This window comes from Triticum aestivum, chromosome 3B, assembly GCF_018294505.1.
Source record: "Triticum aestivum cultivar Chinese Spring chromosome 3B, IWGSC CS RefSeq v2.1, whole genome shotgun sequence".
Taxonomy (NCBI): domain Eukaryota; kingdom Viridiplantae; phylum Streptophyta; class Magnoliopsida; order Poales; family Poaceae; genus Triticum; species Triticum aestivum.
This window is the reverse complement of record NC_057801.1, coordinates 699453563-699475479: the sequence shown is the minus strand read 5'-3', so window position 1 is coordinate 699475479 and position 21917 is coordinate 699453563. Positions and strand designations below refer to the sequence as shown.

The 21917-nt window shown below is 49.1% G+C and overlaps 3 protein-coding genes and 1 long non-coding RNA gene across 4 annotated transcripts; 1 reads left to right on the top strand and 3 right to left on the bottom strand.

The window, feature by feature from the left end:
- Positions 1-6837: 6837 nt before the first annotated feature.
- LOC123071847 (probable CCR4-associated factor 1 homolog 11) lies at positions 6838-8240 on the top strand. The gene has a single exon (XM_044495427.1). The coding sequence runs from the start codon at positions 6903-6905 to the stop codon at positions 7800-7802; it is 900 nt and encodes a 299-aa protein (XP_044351362.1). The 5' UTR covers positions 6838-6902; the 3' UTR covers positions 7803-8240.
- A 1483-nt stretch (positions 8241-9723) lies between these two features.
- Positions 9724-10986, bottom strand: LOC123071846 (2'-deoxymugineic-acid 2'-dioxygenase). Its single transcript, XM_044495426.1, has 2 exons — positions 10737-10986; positions 9724-10634 (listed from the first exon to the last, which is right to left on the bottom strand). Exons 1-2 carry the CDS (start codon positions 10941-10943, stop codon positions 9810-9812), a joined length of 1032 nt encoding a protein of 343 aa, XP_044351361.1. The 5' UTR covers positions 10944-10986; the 3' UTR covers positions 9724-9809.
- A 7536-nt stretch (positions 10987-18522) lies between these two features.
- LOC123066113 (uncharacterized) lies at positions 18523-19219 on the bottom strand. The gene is made up of 2 exons (XR_006431226.1): positions 19159-19219; positions 18523-18791 (listed from the first exon to the last, which is right to left on the bottom strand). It is a non-coding gene; the product is annotated as an uncharacterized lncRNA (long non-coding RNA).
- An 18-nt stretch (positions 19220-19237) lies between these two features.
- LOC123067722 (60S ribosomal protein L28-1-like) lies at positions 19238-19795 on the bottom strand. Its single transcript, XM_044490395.1, has 3 exons — positions 19645-19795; positions 19389-19555; positions 19238-19285 (listed from the first exon to the last, which is right to left on the bottom strand). Exons 1-3 carry the CDS (start codon positions 19790-19792, stop codon positions 19238-19240), a joined length of 363 nt encoding a protein of 120 aa, XP_044346330.1. The 5' UTR covers positions 19793-19795.
- Between the last annotated feature and the right edge of the window lie 2122 nt (positions 19796-21917).

The window sequence follows — 21917 nt, the reverse complement described above, 5'->3', positions numbered from 1 at the left end:
CTTTGCTTTACCATCAAACTTGCCCTTGTTCTTGAACTTGTGGGGCTGGAAGTTCTTCTTCTGTACCAGATTGGCACTAGAACCTCCCTCAATACCTCGAGCACGGTTGTCCTTTACTCTCGCCTTTTCTTCCACATCAAGAGTACCAATGAGATCCGGAACGGAAAACTCCTGCCTCTTATGCTTCAGTGAGGTAGCAAAGTTCCTCCACGTGGGAGGAAGCTTAGTGATGATACCTCTGGCAATAAACTTGTCCGGTAGGATACAATTGAAGTGCTCAAGTTCTCTAGCAAATGACTGTATCTCATGAGCTTGCTCAACCACGGAGCGCTCTTCAGTCATCCTATTGTCATAGAATTGCTCCATGATGTACAACTCAGTGCCAGCATCCGAGACCCCAAACTTGGCCTCGGGTGCATCCCACATATCTTTTCCATTATCAATTGACGCATAAGCATCAACTATGTTCTCACCAAGAACACTCAAGAGAGCAGCCTTAAACAAGGTATCCATTTTCTGAAAAAGCTTGTGCTTGTTGGGCATCTATCTCTCCTTCAGGTTTGCCAAGAGTGGCATCATAGCAGCTCATGGTCTGAAACCATAAGACTGCTCTCACGCGCCACCTATTATAGTGGATACCCTCAAACATAGGAGGTCTCATGGAAGCAGCAAAACCACTCGGAGTAAATTGCCTATAATAAGGTTTTTGGATTGTTGGAAATATGAGCAAATTACCGAATGATTTTATTAATAGAAGTACTAGATAAAGCATGACTAGTATAGAAGTGATAAAACAAGTCATGCGATTTGACAAAGAGAAGGTAAATAACATGTGCATATATGAGCTATAACCGATCACCTCTAGAGCAGACAGTAGATCAAGATGCATATATGAGGTAGATCCTAACATGTCTAGGGAAAACTCTAGAACAAGCAACTGTGACAGGACCTCTAACAGGGAAAAAAGAACACGTACGAGACAACAGCCGGAGCAGAGGCACTGGACTTGGGGTCGGTGTCCTCCATGTCGTCGAGGAGGTTGTCGACGTCAGGGAAGTAGTCGTCGTTGGGGAAGTAGTCGACGGAGTCCGGGGCGTCCGTGACGAAGAAGTCAGTAGTCGCGCAGAGCGCTCCCCAAAAACCTTATCACCCTTCTCCCGTACAGGACTCAAAGAGGTGCGGTTTCGGAGGCCTACTGTCCCGACCTGCGTTGCATGCCGCAAGTCGGGATGAGGAAGATCGTAGCAGCAACGCAGTGTTCAGGAACCGGTGGCGAGAGGAAGAATGAGTTCTGGTGCGTCTCTCTGAGAGGAGCGACCTCCCTTTTATAGGCGCACGAAAAGGAGGCGAGAGGGCAGCGACGGAAGGTGAAATGAAGAGACGAAGATGAAGCGAACAGCCAGCAGCCGAAGGGTTGCACTGTTCGCATTCAAACTTCACTATCGCAAAATCTTGTCAGCTTTCATGTGACCTTTCGTATACCCGTAGTGCGTGGCAAAAAATTAGACATCGGCTCGGCTCATTTCTGCAACCCGCGCCGCGCCGCGCCGCGCCGCGCCGCGGCGGGCGTGGATGTCCCTCTTGTTCTCATGCTCATACAAGTGGGAAAAGAGTCTCCCTTATAAAGAGGTCCAACTCCCTCTAAACTAGCAATGTGGGACTAAACTTTAGTTCCACCTTTTGCCTTGCGCTAATGGGCTGCGTGGGCCTTTAGGATTTATTAGGAATTTCTAAACTGCTATTGGGCTAGGTCCAAATGGTTAAAAATTCCAGCACTCCCCTTCTCATTACGCCATCTCTGCACAAGACGAGATGAAGAGAGACTACAGCCACTGGGAGAAGAAGAAGACCAGATGAATTCAGTAGAACAACAACAAACAAAGAAAAGAAAATCTGCTTCTGTTGAAATAGGGAAGGCACAGAACAGTTCTCAGCTCCAGCACAAAATTAACACTTTCAGGTCCTGTGAAACATCAAACGATGTAAAGCTTATGAACAATTTTTTTTAGGGAGCTTCTACCTTCACAGAAATAGAGAGGCAAACTCTGTCCGAAAGAAAGAAAGAAAGAACAAGAGGATAGAGACAAGCCCAGCCCATTTCCATCTCAACGAGATGGGCTAAGCCCAGTCCAAATGCATCTATGTTGTTTCTAGGTCTTCCACCTCTCTCCACCGCCGTCGTCCACTCCACTGCTTCAACGGGGGGTGGTGGTGGGGGGCAGGGGCGCGGCGGCGCCGAGTCGGCAGGGCGGCGGAGGCACCGAGGGCCGCGGTGCCGCCGGGGCGGCGGGCCGGTGGGGTGGTGGGGCGACGGAGCAGCGGCGGGTGGTGGGGGCAGCGGCGCACGTGTGGTGGTCGTCGGGGAGGAGAGAGAGAAAAACAGTTAGAGGGGCCAGGGTGGGGCGGGGCGCGGCTGTTAGTTAAGTTAAACTTTTGTCGTTTGCCACACCTTTGCCATCTCCCTTTTTGCTCTTTGTCGTCTGCTAGCACACGACAAAGACGGGGGCCGTTAGGTTTTGCTATAAGCATCTCGTTAGTGGGGTCAACCTCCCTCTTTGTCGTCCGCTAGCTAATGGCAAAGCTTCTTTGTCATCCGCTAGCTGATGACAAAGAAGTGGCTGATGGCAAATATGATCTTTGCCATCAGCCAGTTCTTTGTCGTCTGTTATTTGGAAGCTGACGACAAAGACCTCCTTTGTCGTCCGCTAGCAGACGGTAAAGAAGTGGCTGATGGCAAATCCTCTGATTCCAGTAATATATTTGGTGTGAATAGTATTTGACACTCTACACATCTGATTTTGTCTATTTTGGACCTCTGAGTGTAGTTCAAATTAGGAGCTGGAAATTTTTGAGCTTGTACATCACACATGAATGTGTGTCTCTATTTTTTTTTAGAATTTTTTAACATGTTTTGTGTCTTCAAAAAATTTGATCTCATCGATCTCACCTAAGGACAGATCCTATACAAGTCTTTCCCGAATATAAAAGCCCCCAAACCAGACTCGTCGCCTCGGGTAGGTTCAACAGGACCAAGCAAAGAGGGGAAGCAATACAAGAAAAGATGATCGCATAAGCCAGAGTGAGTACTAAGGAAGAAACCCAGCTGCATGTCCTCCTTGCTCGCACTCCTCATCTTCACCAAGCGACCCGCATAAGTTCTCCTCTTCGATGATCAAGCGCTTCCGAAGTAGCGCCGATTGATCGCTCGAGCACAAAATCTTCGATTGATGGTCATGGCACTCACTTTGTCTAGAAGGGTTTTTGTACTGCTCCAGACCACGCCCTGAAAACACAAGTCATCATGAGTAGTCCATAAGCTCCAGATTCCCGCAATACAAGCAACATTGGTTACTTACTTCTTATTGTTAACGCCTCACAAGGTGGCAAAATCACACATGTTGCAAGGAAAAAATAATCCAAAAATATTAGCAATAGCAGATCAAGTTTCTCGGTGTGAAACCGATTCAAATTCACAGCAGAAAAGGCAAGTCTTCTCATCTACTTCTTGTCTTTTACTAAAGTTCTCTCGGGTTAAAATCTTGTTATGGAAAGCCAACCAAATGAGCACTAAGTATCTGCGAGGGGCCATAATTTTCAAAAAGTTTTTCCAGATCAGGGTATGAACCCCACCCCAATTGACAGAAACTAGTTGGTGTCACTGAGCCAAAAGGTTAGCATCCACACACACCTCCTAAATGTGAGTTTCAGCATTTGCCCGTCCCACACCTAAGCTACACTGCAATCTTGTTGTTGGCAGATAGCAAAAATGCCCCAAAACTAGGTTTTCGGAGTAGTATCTCCAACCCATATATCATGTCAAAAAATTATATGAGCCTCATCCCCCAAAGTCCATCTGTAGAAAGGCGTGACCCAGAGAGCGCCCAAGTAATCCCTTTATAGAAGGGGAACCAACATTGAGTTTGGACCAGGAAGTTCAGAAACAAAACAAAAAAAGCAAGTTCAAAAGCATTGGGTTTGGACCACAAGACATTAGGTTTGTTGGTGCTGTATTTAGGGCATCTCCAATGCTGAGCTTGCCCGCATACGTCCGAAACGCGCGGTCCGGACGTGTTGTGACATCCAACGTGGGCTTGTATCTATTCGCCGAGCCGTCCGGACGAAGTTTCTACCGTAAACCGGAGACAAACATGGGAGGGGAGGGCTTTGCGGGCGTCTGGACCATTGCCACACCTGCGTGTGACCGCCCTGGCCCGACCAAACCCCCTCCCTCAGTAGCGCCCACTTCCTGCCCGAAACGTTCAGCGCCGCTCCAGAGCATCAGTGTCGCATACATGCCCGGCCAGAGCAGACGCGACCTCTCATTGGCACCGGCATTGAAGCGGCGCGCCTGCCGAGAGAGAGTGCATGTGTCGCTTCCCGGTGCAGGCGACTGCTATGTGTTCAAACGACACCACGGTCGTCCATCCATCTGTCTTTCGCGCACATTATGACACGCGGTTGCTGAGGAACCTACTCCGATGCAACACGTTCATCCCTCTGCCGCCCACCGTTGTCGCCTCGTCCATTATATAAACTGCAGCCCCAACCATAGTCGCACCCATCCTCCTCTGGCCCTTTCTTCTCTATTGCACCACTCCCATCATGGCCTCCTCGCGCTCCAAAGCCCGACGACGTCCCAATGGAGGATGCGACCGAGGACGAGTCGGCGCCACCCTCCTCGTTGTGTAGTGCACTATGACCATCGGCGAGGCCCATGCCCATTACATGGACATGATGCGGGAGGAGCAGTTTCGGGAGGCATGGGCCGAGGCCACCTACAACCTCTAGCTCCTCCAGGAGCACCAACAGGCAGAGGAGCAACTCAACGCCGGCAAGGAGAACACGCCGAACGCGGACGTGGTGGAGCAGGCGGCGGTGCTCGAGTGCTACCATTCTGCTCACGAGATCCGCCTCAGCCCACAAGCAGTACCACCAACGCCAGGCAGAACTGGAGGCCGCCTACAAGGAATTCAATGAGGTGTGGGGAAGATCGACGAGGAGGAGGACAACGTCACGGCCACGAAGTCGACACGTCGAGGGTCGCCACCGGCAGTGAGGAAGAGTAGTGCATGGTAGGTTGCCACCGATTGGGTCTCAAGAAGGTCACCGCTCCTCCCCTCCCGTTTAAGCCAAGCTTGGTGGGTTGAACACCGTCGGCCGATTAGCTGCTTGGCAGCAACGGGGAGGCGGACAACTTCACTACACGCGGCTCCGGAGATAATGGTTACTGAGGCGGAGCTCGAGAGCGTCGAGGCAGGACTTGAGAAGGCGAAGCTTCAGTTCTTGGGGCTCATGGCCGGACATGGGAAACAGGCGTCAACGATCATTTAGTTGAGGTATTATACCTTCAGAGTCGGACGAGCTCCGCTTTTAGTTGAAGTATGTCCGAAATGTAATGAATTTCATTATGTTTATATGAAATCCACTATGTTTACATGAATCTCTTTCAATTTATATAAAAATCCACCCTGTTGGCACAAAATTTGTCTGATTGGCTCAAATAGTTCAAGAGACCCAGCTCTTTTTGTGAGGATGCTTCATGATCTCTTGTGTTTAGTCAACTATAGCCGCTGGTATTTCTCGTGAGAATTTTAGTTACCTTTCTCCTGGCAGGTTGAAAGTGGGTCGGGCATGCTGCCGATCACCGTACCTGCTGCACACAACCCCCCTCGATTAATTGATTATCTCTACTCCTATAAGTGACTCAGTTGGTGATGATGGTGTGTCTATCATCCGTTATTTCTGATCATTAGATCCGCATCTAACAACCGCGAGGTAAGTTGTGGCCTTTTTGCAACAATAACCCGCTTCTCTGCTCCAATTTGCAGAGAACCCCTCCTGCCTGGGCGGCCCACACAATAGGGACCTCCTATACGGCCCTCTGCGTGCTGAGAGAAGATTTATGCACGTTTGGGCCGGCCCATTTGTGTGCGGCCTGTTTTTTAATTTGGTTTTTATTTCTCTTATTTCGTTTCATTTTTCTTTCCTTTCCCATTTTTGTTTTTTCTACTTTAAATAAATTGGGACCTCAAAAAAGTTTTGCAAGTTAAAAAAATTCAGAATTTTAAAATTAAATATTAAATAAATCATAAAATGTTTGTGAATTCCAAATATGTTAGTGATTTTCTTTAAAAATATTCATGATTTAGACAAAAATATATTTCAAGAAATTGAGAAAAGGTCAAGATTTTGAAAAAAATTCATGTATTAAAAACTGTGAATGAAATTGAATAAATCGTCTGTCAATTCATAAAAAAAATCAATTTAAAAAATGTCCTAAAAATTCAAAAGATGTTCGTGAATTACAAAATATTTTACTGATTAAAATATTCGCTGATTCAAAAAATGATTATGCATTTTATAAAATATTCATTAAATAAAAAAAATCAGGAATTAAAAAAAATCCACCAATTTCCCGAAAATGTTCGTCGATTCTAAAAATGACTGCTGATTCAAAATAAATAAATAAAAAATGTTCACAGTTTTATAAAAAAATTGCAAATAGTAAATAATGTTCATGAATTTAAAAAATGTTCATGACCTAAAAATCGCAAAATTGAGTAAATATTTACGAATTTTAAAAATGGCAACGCGCGATCACGACCTCCGGATGTTGGCTTCTACTCCCTCCGTTCGTAAAGTTCGGTCATCTATTTTGGAACTGAGGAGTATGAGCGTATATTTATTTCACCTGAACCGAGGAGACCGTATTTAACTCGAAAACCTATCCTGTGTCCTAGTCCGACTGCACCTCCCTTTCTTGTCTGACCGCAGCTCGGCACCCTCCTTTTATATACTCCCCTGCACCGCGTATAGCAACACAAATTACAACAAGAACAACAACAAGCGATCGAGATCGAGATAAGTAGCGTGGACGCATCAGCGTGAACCCGGCCGCCGGCATGTTCGCCGTGTATCCACCGCCGCCGCCGCGCTTCAAGTTCAACCGCATGTTTCCCGTGCAGGCGCAGCTCCCGCCGTTTGCCTACCACGCTGCTCCCCTGCCGCCGGTACAGCCGCAGCTGGCGGTCCAGGTGCGTCCAGTGTGGGCGGGGAGCTTCAACGAAGAGTGGGCCTACCTCCAGAGCTTCGCCGCGTGCGCCCGCTACGTCGCTATCGACGTGCACTACCCGGGACTCGTCCACGCCGCCGGACAGGACCTCAGCAGCCTGACGGTAGAGCACCGCTACGCGCTCATGAAGGCCGACGTGGACGGCCTGAAGCCGCTCCAGGTCGGCATCGCCGTCTGCGACCACCTCGGCCAGCAGGTCGCCTGGGAGTTCAACCTCCGCGACTTCTGCCGCCCCGCCGACCCGCACAACGACAAGGCCCTCGACTACCATGCCGCCCGCGGCCTCGACCTCGACACGCTCCGCAACCACGGCGTCGACGCCTACATGCTCGGCGCGCTGCTCATGGGTTCCGGCCTCATCGGCGCCGGACACGGGCGGCCGCTGTCGTGGATCACCCACGCCGGTGCCTACCACGTGGCGTACCTCCTGAAGATTGTCACGGGCGGGGCCCCGCTGCCGCACGACGTGGCCGGGTTCCTCGGCGCCGTGCAGTACTACCTCGGCCAGCATGTCTATGATGTTGCCACGATGGCAGCCGACTGCGAGGGCATGCCGGTGGGGCTGGACTGCATCGCCGCGAGCCTGCGCATCCATCCGCCGTGGGGGAGCCCTCGCCTCGCGGGCGCCGCCGGCGTGCGCGCGCTTCTGGCCTTCAGGATTTTGAAGGACGGGCAGTTCGGCGGCAATGTGGAGAGGTTCCGAGGCCTGTTTCAGGGCCTGCAGCATTAGATCAGAATCACACACGAGCAGTGTTGGTCAAGAATTCGAATGTGCAACGGACTCATGCCTTCCGCTACCGCTTAATCGGGCCACTTGCGTCGATCATTGGTCAAGAGTTGAGAAGATTGTTACTCACTACAGTTTTATATACGTCAAGCGTTTGTTTTCCTCATCGCAGAAAAAAAAACATTTGATTTTCTTTTTTTGCATTGTAGTAGTAATCAGACCGTCCAGTTAAGGTTTTAGTGACGAGTGATGTATTTGTCGTAATAATTACTTGAGCAGTATGTATAAACTTCCAGTCAAGATTTCAGTAGTATGTATTTGTCGTAATTTCATAAGTAATGTTTTTGTCAACTGTCTATCTTTTATGCTTTTTTTTTTTGGAAAAGGAGGATCATCCTCGGACTCCTGAATCTGAATGATGCATTTTTTAGGCATCTCCAACATCGGATATATTATTTGTCAGTGGACGTGTCCGCGAACAATGATACAAAAAAGAGCCGGTCATCCAACGCTTACCGTAAATCTTCGTCCGTAATACAAATAGATTCAGACATAATTCATGCAAACGGACATAAATTTGATATATTTCATCCGTTCAGCTAAACTAATTTGTAACCAACGATGACCTCGTATGCCTGGTCGGGTTGGCCGGCGGCACCAAAGGACACGTCGACCTGGCAGCTCTGCCTAGCCGCCACCTGGTGCTCGTCAAGAAGCCGCTCTCCACATCCTCCTATGTCGTGCGGACGGACGCCTCGGCCAACGCCGACTCTAGCCGGGGAGCCCTGCCCTTGCCCTTGTCACCTGGAATTCGTGACTCCCTGTCAAGGCAACACAGTCGCTGCGTGGACATCTCTGTGGTGGTCATTGACCGGTCACGAGTCTAGGCCTCCGCGAGGATGAGGCCCGCGGTGTTGGACTTCATGAACGTCACCTTCTGCGCCTCTCCCATCGTGCGCGCCTCCCTAGATGCCTTCTCCTATGTCGAGATGATGCTCCATAATGAGGTGTGCCGCCGCCGCCGTAGCCATCGAGGTAGTGGAGGAGACGCTCCAGGCAACTCCTTCACGGCCATGGCACTTTAGCCGTGCCACGACGGCGACGCTGGCTCCGCCTTCACGCGGCGTCCTATTAGAAATGTTTCAAAATCGCTTATAGAAAAATAACATGGAGTTTGTCAGGGCCAAGGACGCCCTCCTGTCACTACTATTGGGCTAGCCCAAGTAGCTTCCTGCAGGTTAATTCATCTTTCTTCTTTTTTTGTTTTTCTTTTCATTTTTCAATAATATTCTAAATACATACATTTGAAATGTTAAATTACTTAAAAAATGTAAAGCCACGAATTTGAAAATGTTAACGAATGTAAAAAATTTGTTAGCATAGTTATAAAATATGTTGATGTCACTCAAAAATTGTATGTAACTTTTTTTTAGTTGAAAATTGTATGTGTCATTAAAAAGTACCAAAAAGATGTACGTGAAATATTTTTATAGTGCAAAAAATATGCTTGTGTAATTTAAAGAAAAATCTTTCGCACTGTTTAAACATAAGGTAAATTACGGCGGGCGGCGGTTCCTTGGGTGAAATTGCGTGCGGTGTCTTTGACGGCGGCGTGGTCGCCGGCAGTGAGGACGATGGAGCTCGCCTAGGCCCACCGTCCACGTACGATGGAGGACGTAGGTGCTGAGCCCGCGCGAGAGAGAGGAGAGGTCACCTGGATCGTTGGATGATCTGGTAGCTTCCTCAGCGGCGCGTCCGCAAGGCAGCCATGAATTTGCATGCATGCAGTTGATCTGCAGCTTCGTAGCGCTCCTAGCTAGCTCGCAAATTGGAATTTTGGAAGACGAGGGGAGGTGCCGTACGGCATGGCTGGCCTGAGCCAGAATTTGGGAAGAGAAGGAGCTCGTCGGCGGCGAACGGCGGAGGGCGAAATTAACTGGGGTTGAGATTGATGACGCGAGCGTACGGTTATTCATTTTTATTTATATGGAGCCGCTGAGCCCGAGCTAGCTAGCGGTGGATCCTGAAGTAGTGGAGCACGTCCTCCCTGCTGGCGGCGGCGGCGCTGTAGGCCTTGATGAACTCGCTGAACTCGAACTCCTTGAACTTCGCGGGTCCCGTCGCCTCGTTCACCATCTCCGGCGCTGGCCCGATGCGGCACTCCATCTTGGGCATGATGAGGGTCACCACCGACAGCCTCACCGCGTCGGTGTTCGTGACGGCGCGGTGTTCCACGCTAGCCAGGAGCCCGTTGGTGATGATCTCCATCTGGTGGCCCAGGTTGACCACGAAGGCGCCGGGGACGGGGCGCACGAGGAGCCACCGCCCGCCGTGCCTCGCCTGCAGCCCGGCGACGTCGCCCTGAGAGAGCACGGTCAGGAGGTGGCGGTCGCAGTGCGGGAGGAGGCCCAGCGTGAGGCTCGGGTCCGGGCACGGCGGGTAGTAGTTGACGTTCATCTGGGTGCTGCCGCCGCTGAGGTCGCCGGCGAAGAATCCACCGTCGAGGCCGAGCCCCTCTGCAATGAGCCGGAGCAGCGTCTGTGCAAGCTCGTGCACCGCCGTGGAGTACTCCGCGAGGGAGCTCCTGAAGCTTCCCGGCTTGTCCGGCCACTCTCGGACGTGCTCGTCGGTGACGGGGTGGCAGTTGATCTTGAGGTAGTCCAGCCAATAGCGGTCCCCGTTCCGGTCATATGGGGTGCTGGACGACACGCGGAAGTGCTTGCTCAGGTCATCGGAGCGGTACGGCAGCTTGTCCTCCGCCGGCATCGCGAAGAACCCCGCCGCCGCCTCGCGGAACCCCTGCACCACGTCCTCCGCCACGCCGTGGTTCACCACCTATATATATATGGAAAGATCGACCAATTCAAATCAGCTAGCTCAGCTAAAGCAACGTACCTTCCATATATACCTAACCTAAATGTGAATCAACCAACGTGCCTGGAAGATGCCGAACCCCTTGCTGGCCTTGATGATCTCGGCGGCGACCAGCTGGCGCCGGCAATCGTCGGCGCTGTGGAGGTCGATGACCGGTATGGCGACATCGGAGCTGGGTTCGTCGTTGAGGAGCGAAGGACGCTTCTCCGGGGGCAACACGTACTTGTCCGGCACGGAGGCGTGCACCGGGCAATCGGACAGCAGCTCCATCTCTGTCTCCGATCGATCAATGGACCTTCTCTTCTGGCTTGTTGCTGACTGGTTAGAAGAGTATGATATATAGAGGGGCGTGATTCGTACAACCCCTTAGAAATATTGAAAATGGATCGCATGACATATGTGTTTTTTTTTCTTTTGCAGGGGCATGAAACATGTGGTTAGCAAGAGCACAATCCACAAAAATATTGAAAAGGGATATTTCATCCAATAAAAAACATACGTGAGTTTTTTGTCTTCGCAGTCTTGATTTTTTTATAACAGATATTCGATCCTAATTTGATTGCATCTTCTATTTTGTTGACTTGTTTGTCAATTTTGCATCATGTATATGTGCTGGCCAGTAGCCATCATGCAAGTTGTGCCGTTAGAATAGGGAAAGCTAGTACACGTTAAGGTCAAGTCGTTAATTGCACTTAATCACTAGAGGAGGCCCACTAACAAATTAGACTGTAATACTCTTTTCAACCAAGAGGTATTGTTCAATCTCAACAACTAGTTTGCACTGAAAATCATATAAACTTTCCTATGGGACCTCATGTGTCCTAGACAACTTTTTTTTTTACTATTTCAATAAAAAAAGTATTTTCAATACTTTTTCTAAAATTTTGTTGTGTATTCGCTCATTGCAGTTGTATCGGTTAGATGTAAAATTTGAATGAAAATGTGTTGTATCAAAAAAGTCATGCTTAAGTTTTGTCCTTGCATACACAGAGCTTCTACACCGACCAATTGTCCAACCCCCAACTAGCTACACAATAAATTCATATGCATAAAAACAACTACTCCCTCCTTCCCCCCGTGTCGCACCCAGGCGGCACCGGAGGCGGAAGCGCCACCACCAAAAAGCTCTCCTTCCCTTGTGCCTCCTCGCCGCTGCTACCGCCGGCTACAGTCGCCGCGGTGGCGGCAGCCCCCGCCGCCAAAATGGTGCCGGCGGAGCTTCCTTGTGGTGGCGTCGGCAACCATCGGTGTCGGCTAGGGCGGCGATGGCGGTTAGTCGACGTAGGCAGACCGGGGTGGTGGCCCCGGGAACGCGGTGGGGAGGGTGATGCGGCGAGCCGGCACTACCATGGCGCTGATGCGGGGAGGGCGTGGATCTGGGGTTCGAGCCTAGATACCGCGTGGCCGGTGCGACTGTGGCGGGCCACCGCGGGTGGCAGGCTGGCCAGGACACGACGGTTCTGGCCGGCACCTGCAGGGTTGTGGTGGAGGCGGCGTGCCATAGGTGAGGACGGCGGCGCGGCGGCGGCGCATGGGGCGGGGAAGCGTGCATGGTGCAGGTCGCGGATCTGGTGGCTTCGGGCCAGCGGCCTGATTCGCGTCGGGCTCGCGTGGATCCGGTGCTGGGGGGCGAGGCAGTCACACGTCGTGGTCGCATCGGGCAGCCAGGTGTGGCGGTGCAGGGTGGCGTTGTGGCACGCCCAGAGCGCGTCGTAGGCACAAGGGGGCTTCGAGCTACGCAAATCTGATGCTTGGGGCGCAACTCGGAGGCCCAGGGGCGGTGCAGAGAGGTGGCTTCGTGGTGGTCGCCGATCTGCGGTCCCCGGGGTGTTGTCGCTGCTTCCATATCAGAGCCGGTCTGATCTTGCAAATGTTAACCGGGAAGACTTTGTGCACGTGCCCCTAAAAACAAGCATGAAGTCGTGCTCGTTGTGGTTGAACCTTTGAATCAATTTGAAGTGCCTGACACTAGATCTAGTCGTCACGTACGCACCATGAGAAACCCTAACCTCCCCGCCTCTACAAGAAACCCCTAATGCAATGAGTTTGGGTTTGCCTGATTATTGGGCTGGTCACATGCAACACAACCCCCCTATGTATGTGAATGTTACTATGACAAAACGCATGTGTGTGTCATTCGTTAGTACTACCATTTACTGTCCGCGCCCCCACATGTGAAATTATTGGTTCACGACTGTAGCCATTAACGAGTGTCACCTGATCGTGGAACATATTTAGAGCAAGGCTGGTAGCACAACCAACAATTGTCTGCTCCCTTATTGCATGAGTGGGTCCATACTGAAGGCAATCAGAACTGAGGCTAGGCAGCTGCCGCCGGGAAGCACAAATCTCCGGCACGGCAAGGGCTGCAGCAAACGACGCCGGCGCGTCACCCAAGTCGCCGGGCAGAGGTACGAGCTCGAAGCAGCAGCAACGCGGCCAAAAATGGGTGCACGAACTATTGGCATCCATCACAGGCAGACACAGGCACCGATCAAACAAACACAATTGACTTCTTATTTACGACTATATAAGTAGATCAGTACTTACTACAGCACACATCATATTTCACATTGACTTGTAACCAAACTGCAGAGGTAAAAGGGCTCCCAACACGACATGTTTCACTAGAAGTACTCGTAGATGGCTGGACAAAGCACGAAACGGAGCCTGCGATATTGTAGGACGAGCCGACGCAGAAGCAGATCCACGACACTGATAGAAGCGGCAAAGCACAGGCCCGCCTAGCTAGCGTAGTGCGGATACTTCGGCAAAAGAAAGGTGGGACATCCGGCCACTTCCATCGCAACATCGCCATGGAGTTCATTCACTTCATAAGCATACGCATGCCCCTGAGAAGCATCCTCGCTTCATCATCAAGCTCGTCCTCGTACACGCCATCAAGGTAGCCGGAAGGATCGCAGTAGTTGTCGTAATCTTCCGAGCCAGGCTCGTAGTCAGAATCAGATCCCAGATAATCACCCAGAAAGGACTCTGAATTCCCCCAAATAGGGCTCTTGACAATGAAGTCGTAGAGGCTGGGTTATGGACAAGATTGAGCCAAACGACATGATGTTCATGTGACGGATCATGCATTGATAGTGCGGAGCAAAACTAGGCAATGTTCATATGGACTTGTTTCTCCTCCTAGAGTTGCTCTATATGGACCATCAGAAACAAATCGAATATCAAAGGAAATTATCCCCTCCCACCCAGAAAGAAAAACCCTATGAGACTGCTGCTGCTGCACAAGTCAACAGTGGCCGTTTCTATCAGGGACTTCATCCTGTTCTGCTGAGCATTCTGCAATCGGTTTCTAATCCTTCAAGAAATCTAGTCTAAACTTTTAGCAAATGGCGTGCTTCCTAAATTTCCAATTCTTCTTTTAAATATCAGTCTACCATAAGCTATACTGTGACACTACTGGAATTTTCACATACGCCGGGTGTAATGCTCTTCGCCGAGTGCTAAAACACGGACACTCGGCAAAGCAAGCTTTGCCGAGTGTCACTCTCGGCAAAGCAAGCTTTGCCGAGTGTCACTCTCGGCAAACCCACCTTCATGGCAAACTGCCATCTTTGCCGTCACTGCCTCACGGCAAAGAGGCGCCGCACGACGCCGAGAGCCGCTCACGGCAAAGAGGAGCCACGTGGCATGCCCGTCCGTAACAGACGGCTCCTTCAGTTACTGCGTACTTTGCTGAATGTCACTCTCGGCAAAGCATATGCAACATCCTTTTTTTTGTGTGTTCTTTCTAATTAACATGTGGTCTCACTAGTCACATTTATCAGTAAAAGTTTTAAATAACTTGATAAATACTTTTGAAAAAAATGACGATATCTTTGCCGAGAGCAGCTCTCGGCAATCCTTCTGACCAGTAGGACAACGTGGCCCACATGGGAGCTGACAGTTTACATAGCTTTGCCGAGAGCTAGTCTCGGCATTGCTCGCCTTCTTTTCCGAGAGCTGCTATCGGAAAAGTTGTGGCACAACAGTAGTGTCCCATACGACCATGTTTTCGAGAGGAGCTCTTAGTAGTATATCGTTTTTCGAGTGTTGCTCTCGGAAATCTTTCCCATCCATTCTGCTGTCAAGCTATTTCTTTTCTGATCTCTGCAGATAAAAACAACTACAGTGAAATTTGATCATATATAGGCATAATTTGATCTAGTCCGCACATATATAGGCATAATTTGATCATATATAGGCATAATTTGATCTAGTCCACATATATATGCATAATTAGGAATAGTCCACATATTGTCATACACAAGTTGAATGTATTATCCCAGTAGACGTCACACACAAGTTGTAAATTCATACATATTGTCACTACTTGCAAAACACGTGCACGCCACAATAGAAGTACACTTGTTCATATATAGATCATCTTGAGGAGGACAGGCCATCGGGTTAACATTCCGGAGGAGGAGGAGAGGCATCACTTGCACTGCTTCGAGATTGCATAAGAACCTATAAGAGTAGAGTCACGTGAGGTGGTTTGTCGCTATGTAATGAATCTTCTACTCTAGTTTAGATAATGTTCTACCTCTAGTTTATCCTCAAGCAGCTTCAACCTCTTGTTCGTGTCTTCCCGTTCCTTTTCTCTGGAGTCCTTCTCAGCCTGCCGCCTTTGCTCCTCAACAGCCCGTTGCGCCATTAAATCTTGTAACATGGCATTAGGCTCATATAGGTTGAAACGGTGCTATTTCGAGGCATTGGACATAAATGAAAGGTTAGGATGCTAACCTTGAGACGCGCTATCTCACGTGATGCGGCGGTTGGGCGACTCCGTATGGACGGAGTTGAGCTGGTGCTCGACGTGCGTATCTCGTGCAGCTTGCGATGCCCGGAGGTGGCGATCGCCCCGTTGCAAAGGAGGTGGCGGCCATGGCCCTTCCCCTCGCCAGCAATGATGAGAAGCTCAGGGTCAAGGGGCTTGGACGTAGGTTCGGCTTCCTACCCGTGCACCTCCTGGAAGACCTCTTTGAAGGCCCCCCACTTCTCCTCCGCCGACTCACTGCAGAACTCGGCGCCATCCTTCCCCTTGTGGACTTCTCTACAGGCTTCCAGGATGTGGACCGGGTGACCCTCCTTCGCCTCCTGCAAAATTAACCATCAAGTTTAATGAACCAAGATGCACTGTGCGAAAAATTAACATCTTAATCCCATGTGTTGCTTGAGAGCAGTTAGGTTCCGGCTCCCCTGGACATGAGTCGGGCCTGTCATTTTGGCTCGATCGTTTCCCTTCTCCACATGTTGCGCCTGCCATGCTGGGTTACACCACATGTCAACCAAGGCCTCCCAACAATCATCCTTTATCCAGGGTTCCTTCAACTAGTCAGACAAAATCAAATAATTGAGGAACAAGAGGGATGAATCAAAGTACTAGCAACCGATGTAGTCACTTACCACTGACAGGTATTCTTCTCGCGACATGTTGGTCTGGCAAGCAGTCTTCCTTGTCATCTTCTCTCCCTTCTCATCGAGCGGCCGACACTTCATCACAGCTTTGTACCGCAGCGTGTGCTTGAGGTCAGAGAGTATCTTTCGGGCAGATTTCACGATGCCTTTGATCGCCTTCTGCTTCTCACCATCCACGCAAGCAAATGTTTCCTACAAGAAAGCATAAGTCATCTTCTCACCATCCACGCAAGCAAGGATTTGGATATGGAAAAATGCAGTGGTCGGAGCGAAGATACTTACAAAAAAAGCATTGATGACCCGAGTGGCCATGGTGACATCGTGCTCATCCTTGTTGTGCAGGTAATGCTCCTAGGTTAAACCTGGAGATGGCGGATCGTCATCACCCGGCTTGGACAATCCAGGGAAGTGCTTCCTCAAGAGGGAGCCGATGACGTGGTTCGGCGGGCGTGCCCCCTTAGGTTGTGTCAGGATAAATTCCCACTGATTGCATGATATAAAAGACAAGCATATGTGAGTGTCAAAGCTGTGGCATCCAAAATATGATGCAAATGAAATGCTTGCTTACCCCTCTCCTGTCGGGCAAATGACAGGACGGTTGCTGGCAGCAGTTGGTTCCGGGACCTTCCCCGGACCACGCCCGGATTTCTTCCTCTTGGAAGTGTTGCTCGAGGTAGACCCCGACCCATCTGAGGCCTCCATGTCGCCCGACTCGGCAGCGAGCGGATCTGGTATATCTAAGTCCACCCCGACATCGCCATCCGATGATGACGATGCCTCGGTTGTGGCCTAATGGGAGGCGGACGACTCGGTCCTACCAGCCGAGACTCTCCGGTACTTACTACCAGTGCTCCCATCAGAATCTGAAAAATAAAATATATATGATTACTCTCAGTTCCAAAGCAAAATCTTCCTAATATAAGTGTCATATCATATATAGCAAAAAATAACACAAATAGCTTAATCAAGTCTCAGATATATAGTTCCATTTATTAATGACATAGCACTGACAAGGAAACAAGCACAAGTATATAGTTTCATTGATCTACTCTAGTATTTATCTAAAAAAGCACAAGCATAGAGGTGCTGATCCTTCACAAGATGTCAAATTCTTCAGAGAAGGTGTCGATCTCTTCATGTATGTTCAGATACAGGAAGTTCAGACAACTAGTGTACTGACGCATAGTCTGACCAAAATTTGAGTGCTCCTTCGGCAAAAACAAAGCATCCACAGCCTTATCCCCATGCCAAACAACTTACCGACGACAAGCATTAGTTTAGAGACAAGAAGTTCAGAGAACTAGTTTCAACTGAAACTAAATACTTCAAGCACTCATTCGGTTTAACTAGAACTAAACTAGTCAAACATAGGAGTCAAAACCGAAGCATCCACAGCCTTATTCTCCATGGCAAATCACTTACTGACGACAAGCATACACAGTGCTGAATCTGTTCTATATATATTGGCTGTAGCACATTACTAGTATTTACAATGATCATCAGTCATAAAATTAAACTAGAACAGTAGCAACTAAACTCTTATTACTCGTTTAGTTAAACTAAAAGTCAAACAAACACTCTAGGCATTACTCCAAACTTCCAAACTTCCATACTACTCTAGGCATTACTAAACATGACCATCTTCCTCTACTTCTTTTAATCACATTTGTGCATAGTTCCTACATTTGTGCAAAATATCCTACTCTAGGCATATAATCTAATACTAACCTGAGGGCATCTCCAACTGCCGCGCTACCGGAGAAGCTCCTCTGCGGTGGCAGTACTTGGGCCGCATCGAAGAACCGTCGCGCCGGCTGCCGGCCATGAAGCTTGGGGGCGGTTGCCGCAGTTGGGGGCGGTGGAGGAGGGGGTGGCAGTCACTACAAGAAATATGCTATCTTGTGACCTCCACTATTGGTCACTGAAAGGTCATAGTTTTTCATTTACGACCTTTTTGTGACCAAAAACAGAAGGTCAAAAGCTGAGGGTCGTAAACTGACTATAGCGACCTTCTCTGTGAGAAGGTCGTGGACGTTTATGACCAAAATATTCCTACTGTGGCGTTTTGGTCACTAGCAGCCTCCCCAGTCCACGTAGGCATCCAGCGTGGCAAGCTAATGTGGCACGAGATTCAGCCCGGTCCAATTCGGTTTTCTGCATGGGCCTAGCCCAACAATTCGGCCTTTTTACTATATTTTTTTATCAATTTTTGAACGGCTTCATGGGCCAAGCCCAACATTTTTAGGTCCATTTCATTTATCCTTTTTGTTCTAGCTTCTAAGAAATGCACGATGTGATTTGTTTGGGCCATAGCCTTCTTAGAGCCAAATATTGTTTGGTCCAGTAGAATATTTGGTCTTTTTAATTCAAAGATTCCAATTTATACACATTTAAAAATCAAACAATCAGTAATTCTCTTATTAAATGATCAAATCCAGAACTCATATGATCAACATTCACAAAAACATACAAGACTTCACGTCCGCGGTAACATAGCTTGAACAAGCCTAATTACAGTTTATATCCAAGAAGTGTACGTGCAATCCAAAACATGGTGGCAAATATCAACCGAAACTATGGTTCACACCCTTGCTTGGCTCTTTGCTGTCAAAGTATATAGTCGTCCTTGGACCTTGGGAGCTACCACCAACAGCACGGTTGTCCTGGTTGTACTTCTGTGGTCAAAGTCCTCACCTGGAAAGGATTATACAACTCAGTCATATATTCACGACTCAAAACTCATGACATGACATGACACTAAGAGAGAACATCATAGAGACTCAACCAGATCCTAATATAAAGGCTATTCAGACCATAGCTAGTTTATTCCAGTATTTTTGGACATATGTGTGTTGCTGCTGTTTTCTGGAAACATGGAGTACAAGTATTTTTGGAAAATGGAAGAACATGATTTATTATCCTGGAGACTAGACAAGAGTTACTCCAGTGAAGAGGATGACTAAAATTGCTCAATGGTTGAGAATACACCAACAACTTCAAACTCTCCTAACGAAAGATTCGAGTGCTGGAAACCTAGAAGCGGGACAGATTATAGAGTTACCTGAGTGGAGTAAGGGACTATTTACAACATGGGAATTTCAAAGGAATCAGTCCATTTCCTGCAGGAACATAAATTAAAGTTAGCGTTCAAAACTTAGCACTAGAGGATCAGTCTCAAGCTTTTCAAACTTTGCATAATTAAGGGAACAGCCCCAGCAAGCATTAGACTTTTCTGAAGTTATGTCCGACTTGCAGAACAAAGTGACTTCTCAAAACAACAAGTTGTAATACCTGATTCTTGACAGACTTGGCCATCTTGCGGAACTCCTTGCGCATCAGAGTCTTGTGCTGGAGCTTGGCAGGGGTGTTCTGCTTCTTGGTCTTGGTCGTGGACAGGACAACTGCCTTGTCCTCTCCCGCTGATGGCTGGACCACCACGGTCTTGATGTTCGCCAAGCCTGAAACCACATCAGCCCCACAACAAGTTAGCTCCTTGCAGAGACACTTGCAAACAAAAGGGTTAAAAATACTGCAAAGAGCTACGGACTCGAGAACTTGTAGGAGTGGACATTGTAGAGGTTGTTGGGCTCCTTGCTGAACCGCACCTTGGCGTTGCTGTTGCCGAACTGTTTTATCAAGAAGCAGTTGTTCTTCTTCACGAGCTCCCAGACCAGAGACCCTGGAACGGTAGTCATTTCCCTTGGCCTACATCAGCAAAACAACAACCAAAAGTCAGATCCTATAGCTAGCAACAAGCAATAGGACACACTAATCCTACAGAATCAAGGAAACATTTGACTATTTGAGCAAAATTGTATGCTGATTGCACCTTAAGCTCTCTCGCCACAGATCCTCCTAGCCAGCTGAATGTCCTTGGGCATGATGGTCACGCGCTTAGCATGGATGGCGCACAGTTTGGTGTCCTCGAAGAGACCCACCAGGTAGGCCTCTGCAGCCTCCTGAAGGGCCAACACCACATGGTTCTGGAAGCGGAGGTCAGTCTGCACAGACAGAACAGGGTGGTGCTTTTAGTTTACTTGATTCATCATACTATAAGAGTTGAGATAACATGAGCATAACAATGTAGTGCTATACAGTGAAGTTTGAGGAGCATAACAATGTAGTACTGTACTGTGAAGTTTGAGGAGCATAAAATATATGAGACAGTTTACTTGATCCAAAGTTTAAGGAGTATCTTATCTACTAGTAGTACTGTACTGTGAGACTTTCCTAAAGCAGAGTCTGTAAACAAACAGAGTGAGAACCATAAGAAGAACAGAGATGTTCTTCTATCAAACAGTGGTTTCTAGTTAGCCAATTCAGCACCTGAGCAGCAAGTATGGCACAACAATTTTTACACATTCCATTCCATACCTCTTGAGCACAAGTGCTCCCACAATACATAGGCAGAGTAACGGCATGAACCCAGTCCAGAAATGAATAGAATGTGCAACCAGAGTGTCTCAGAGTTACTGAAGCAGACAGCGAGTAACTGAAACAAGAGTTACTGAAGCTAGCTTACCAGGCTCTGCAAAAGTATGGTGGTGGAGAAGATACAGGCAAGTCGAGCGAGCCTGCAATCAATTAGGCGAAACATCAATTCTGTGAGTGATAGAAAACAAATCAGTCGACTAGTTAACTGAAGCTGACAAACAATCGGATAATGGATGGACTTACACTGTGAGCACACATCAGCATCAGCATCCAGGCAGCAGCAGTAGCAACACAAAGGACCAACACATACACACATACTTACAAGTCAGTCACCTTCCATGCATGTGGCCGGGAGGGGAGAGGCAGCTAGCTAGGAGTGAGGAGTCCCTCACCTTCCATGGCCGCTCGCTGAGAGGACGCGCCGGCTGGAGAAGCCCCGTGACCAGGGACTGAAGGCAGGCAGCCATGGCCACGCGCTGCGTAGCACCAACAGAAGGTTCGTCAAGCAGCGCCAAATCAAATCCAGAGAGAGGGGGGGGGTCGAATCGGGGAGTTCTTACCTTGAGACGAAGGGGGTACCAATAGACTCCAGCTCCAGGTAGTCGATGACGGAGCACACAAACGCGTCGTCCACCCGCGCCACCGCGCGCTTGATCCGCTCCGCCACGAACCCCAGCGGCTGTGACAGCACGTCCCCCACCCGCACCGTCACGAGGTCCCGCACGATGGCGTTGCGAAAGTAGTTGGCCGGCAGCTGCGGGCGCACGCGCTGCCGGATGTTGTCCCCTCCGGCGGGAGGGACGAGCTCGATGGCCCTGCGGCGGAGGGTGCCGACTGAGGCCTCCGAGATGGGCGGAGGAAGAGCGGCGGGCGTCCTCTGGGAGGCGAGGAGGAGCGCGGGCGCGGGCGGCGGGGTCGGATCTGAATCAGGGAGGGGTGGGATCGGCAGGGTGGTGGCGGCGATGTGGGAGACGAGGGGAGAGGGAGCGCGTGAGGGAGAAGGAGCGCTAGGGTTCGTGGGGTGAGAGGGTGAGGGGGTTTTCTTTTTTCTTTTTTTGAGACAAAAGGGGGGAGGGGGTGAGGGAAAAAGGGCTGCCGTCGGATCCGAGAGCATCTGACGGTGTTTGAGCATGATCCGCGTGACATGTCCAAGGACCAATCAGAACCCAGTATACGTTATGACCTTCTAAATTGGTCACAATCGACTAAAAATAAGGTGTTGAACCACATTTTTCCAAAAAAAGGTGTTGAATCATAGAAACAATTTTATGATATGACAAATTCAAAAAGAAACATTCTCATTGCGTCACCAAATGTGACATAGTTTTTAGGAAAACTAACAAACTTGGAATTGGAATAAGAAAAATATCTTTTAAAAATTGTTAC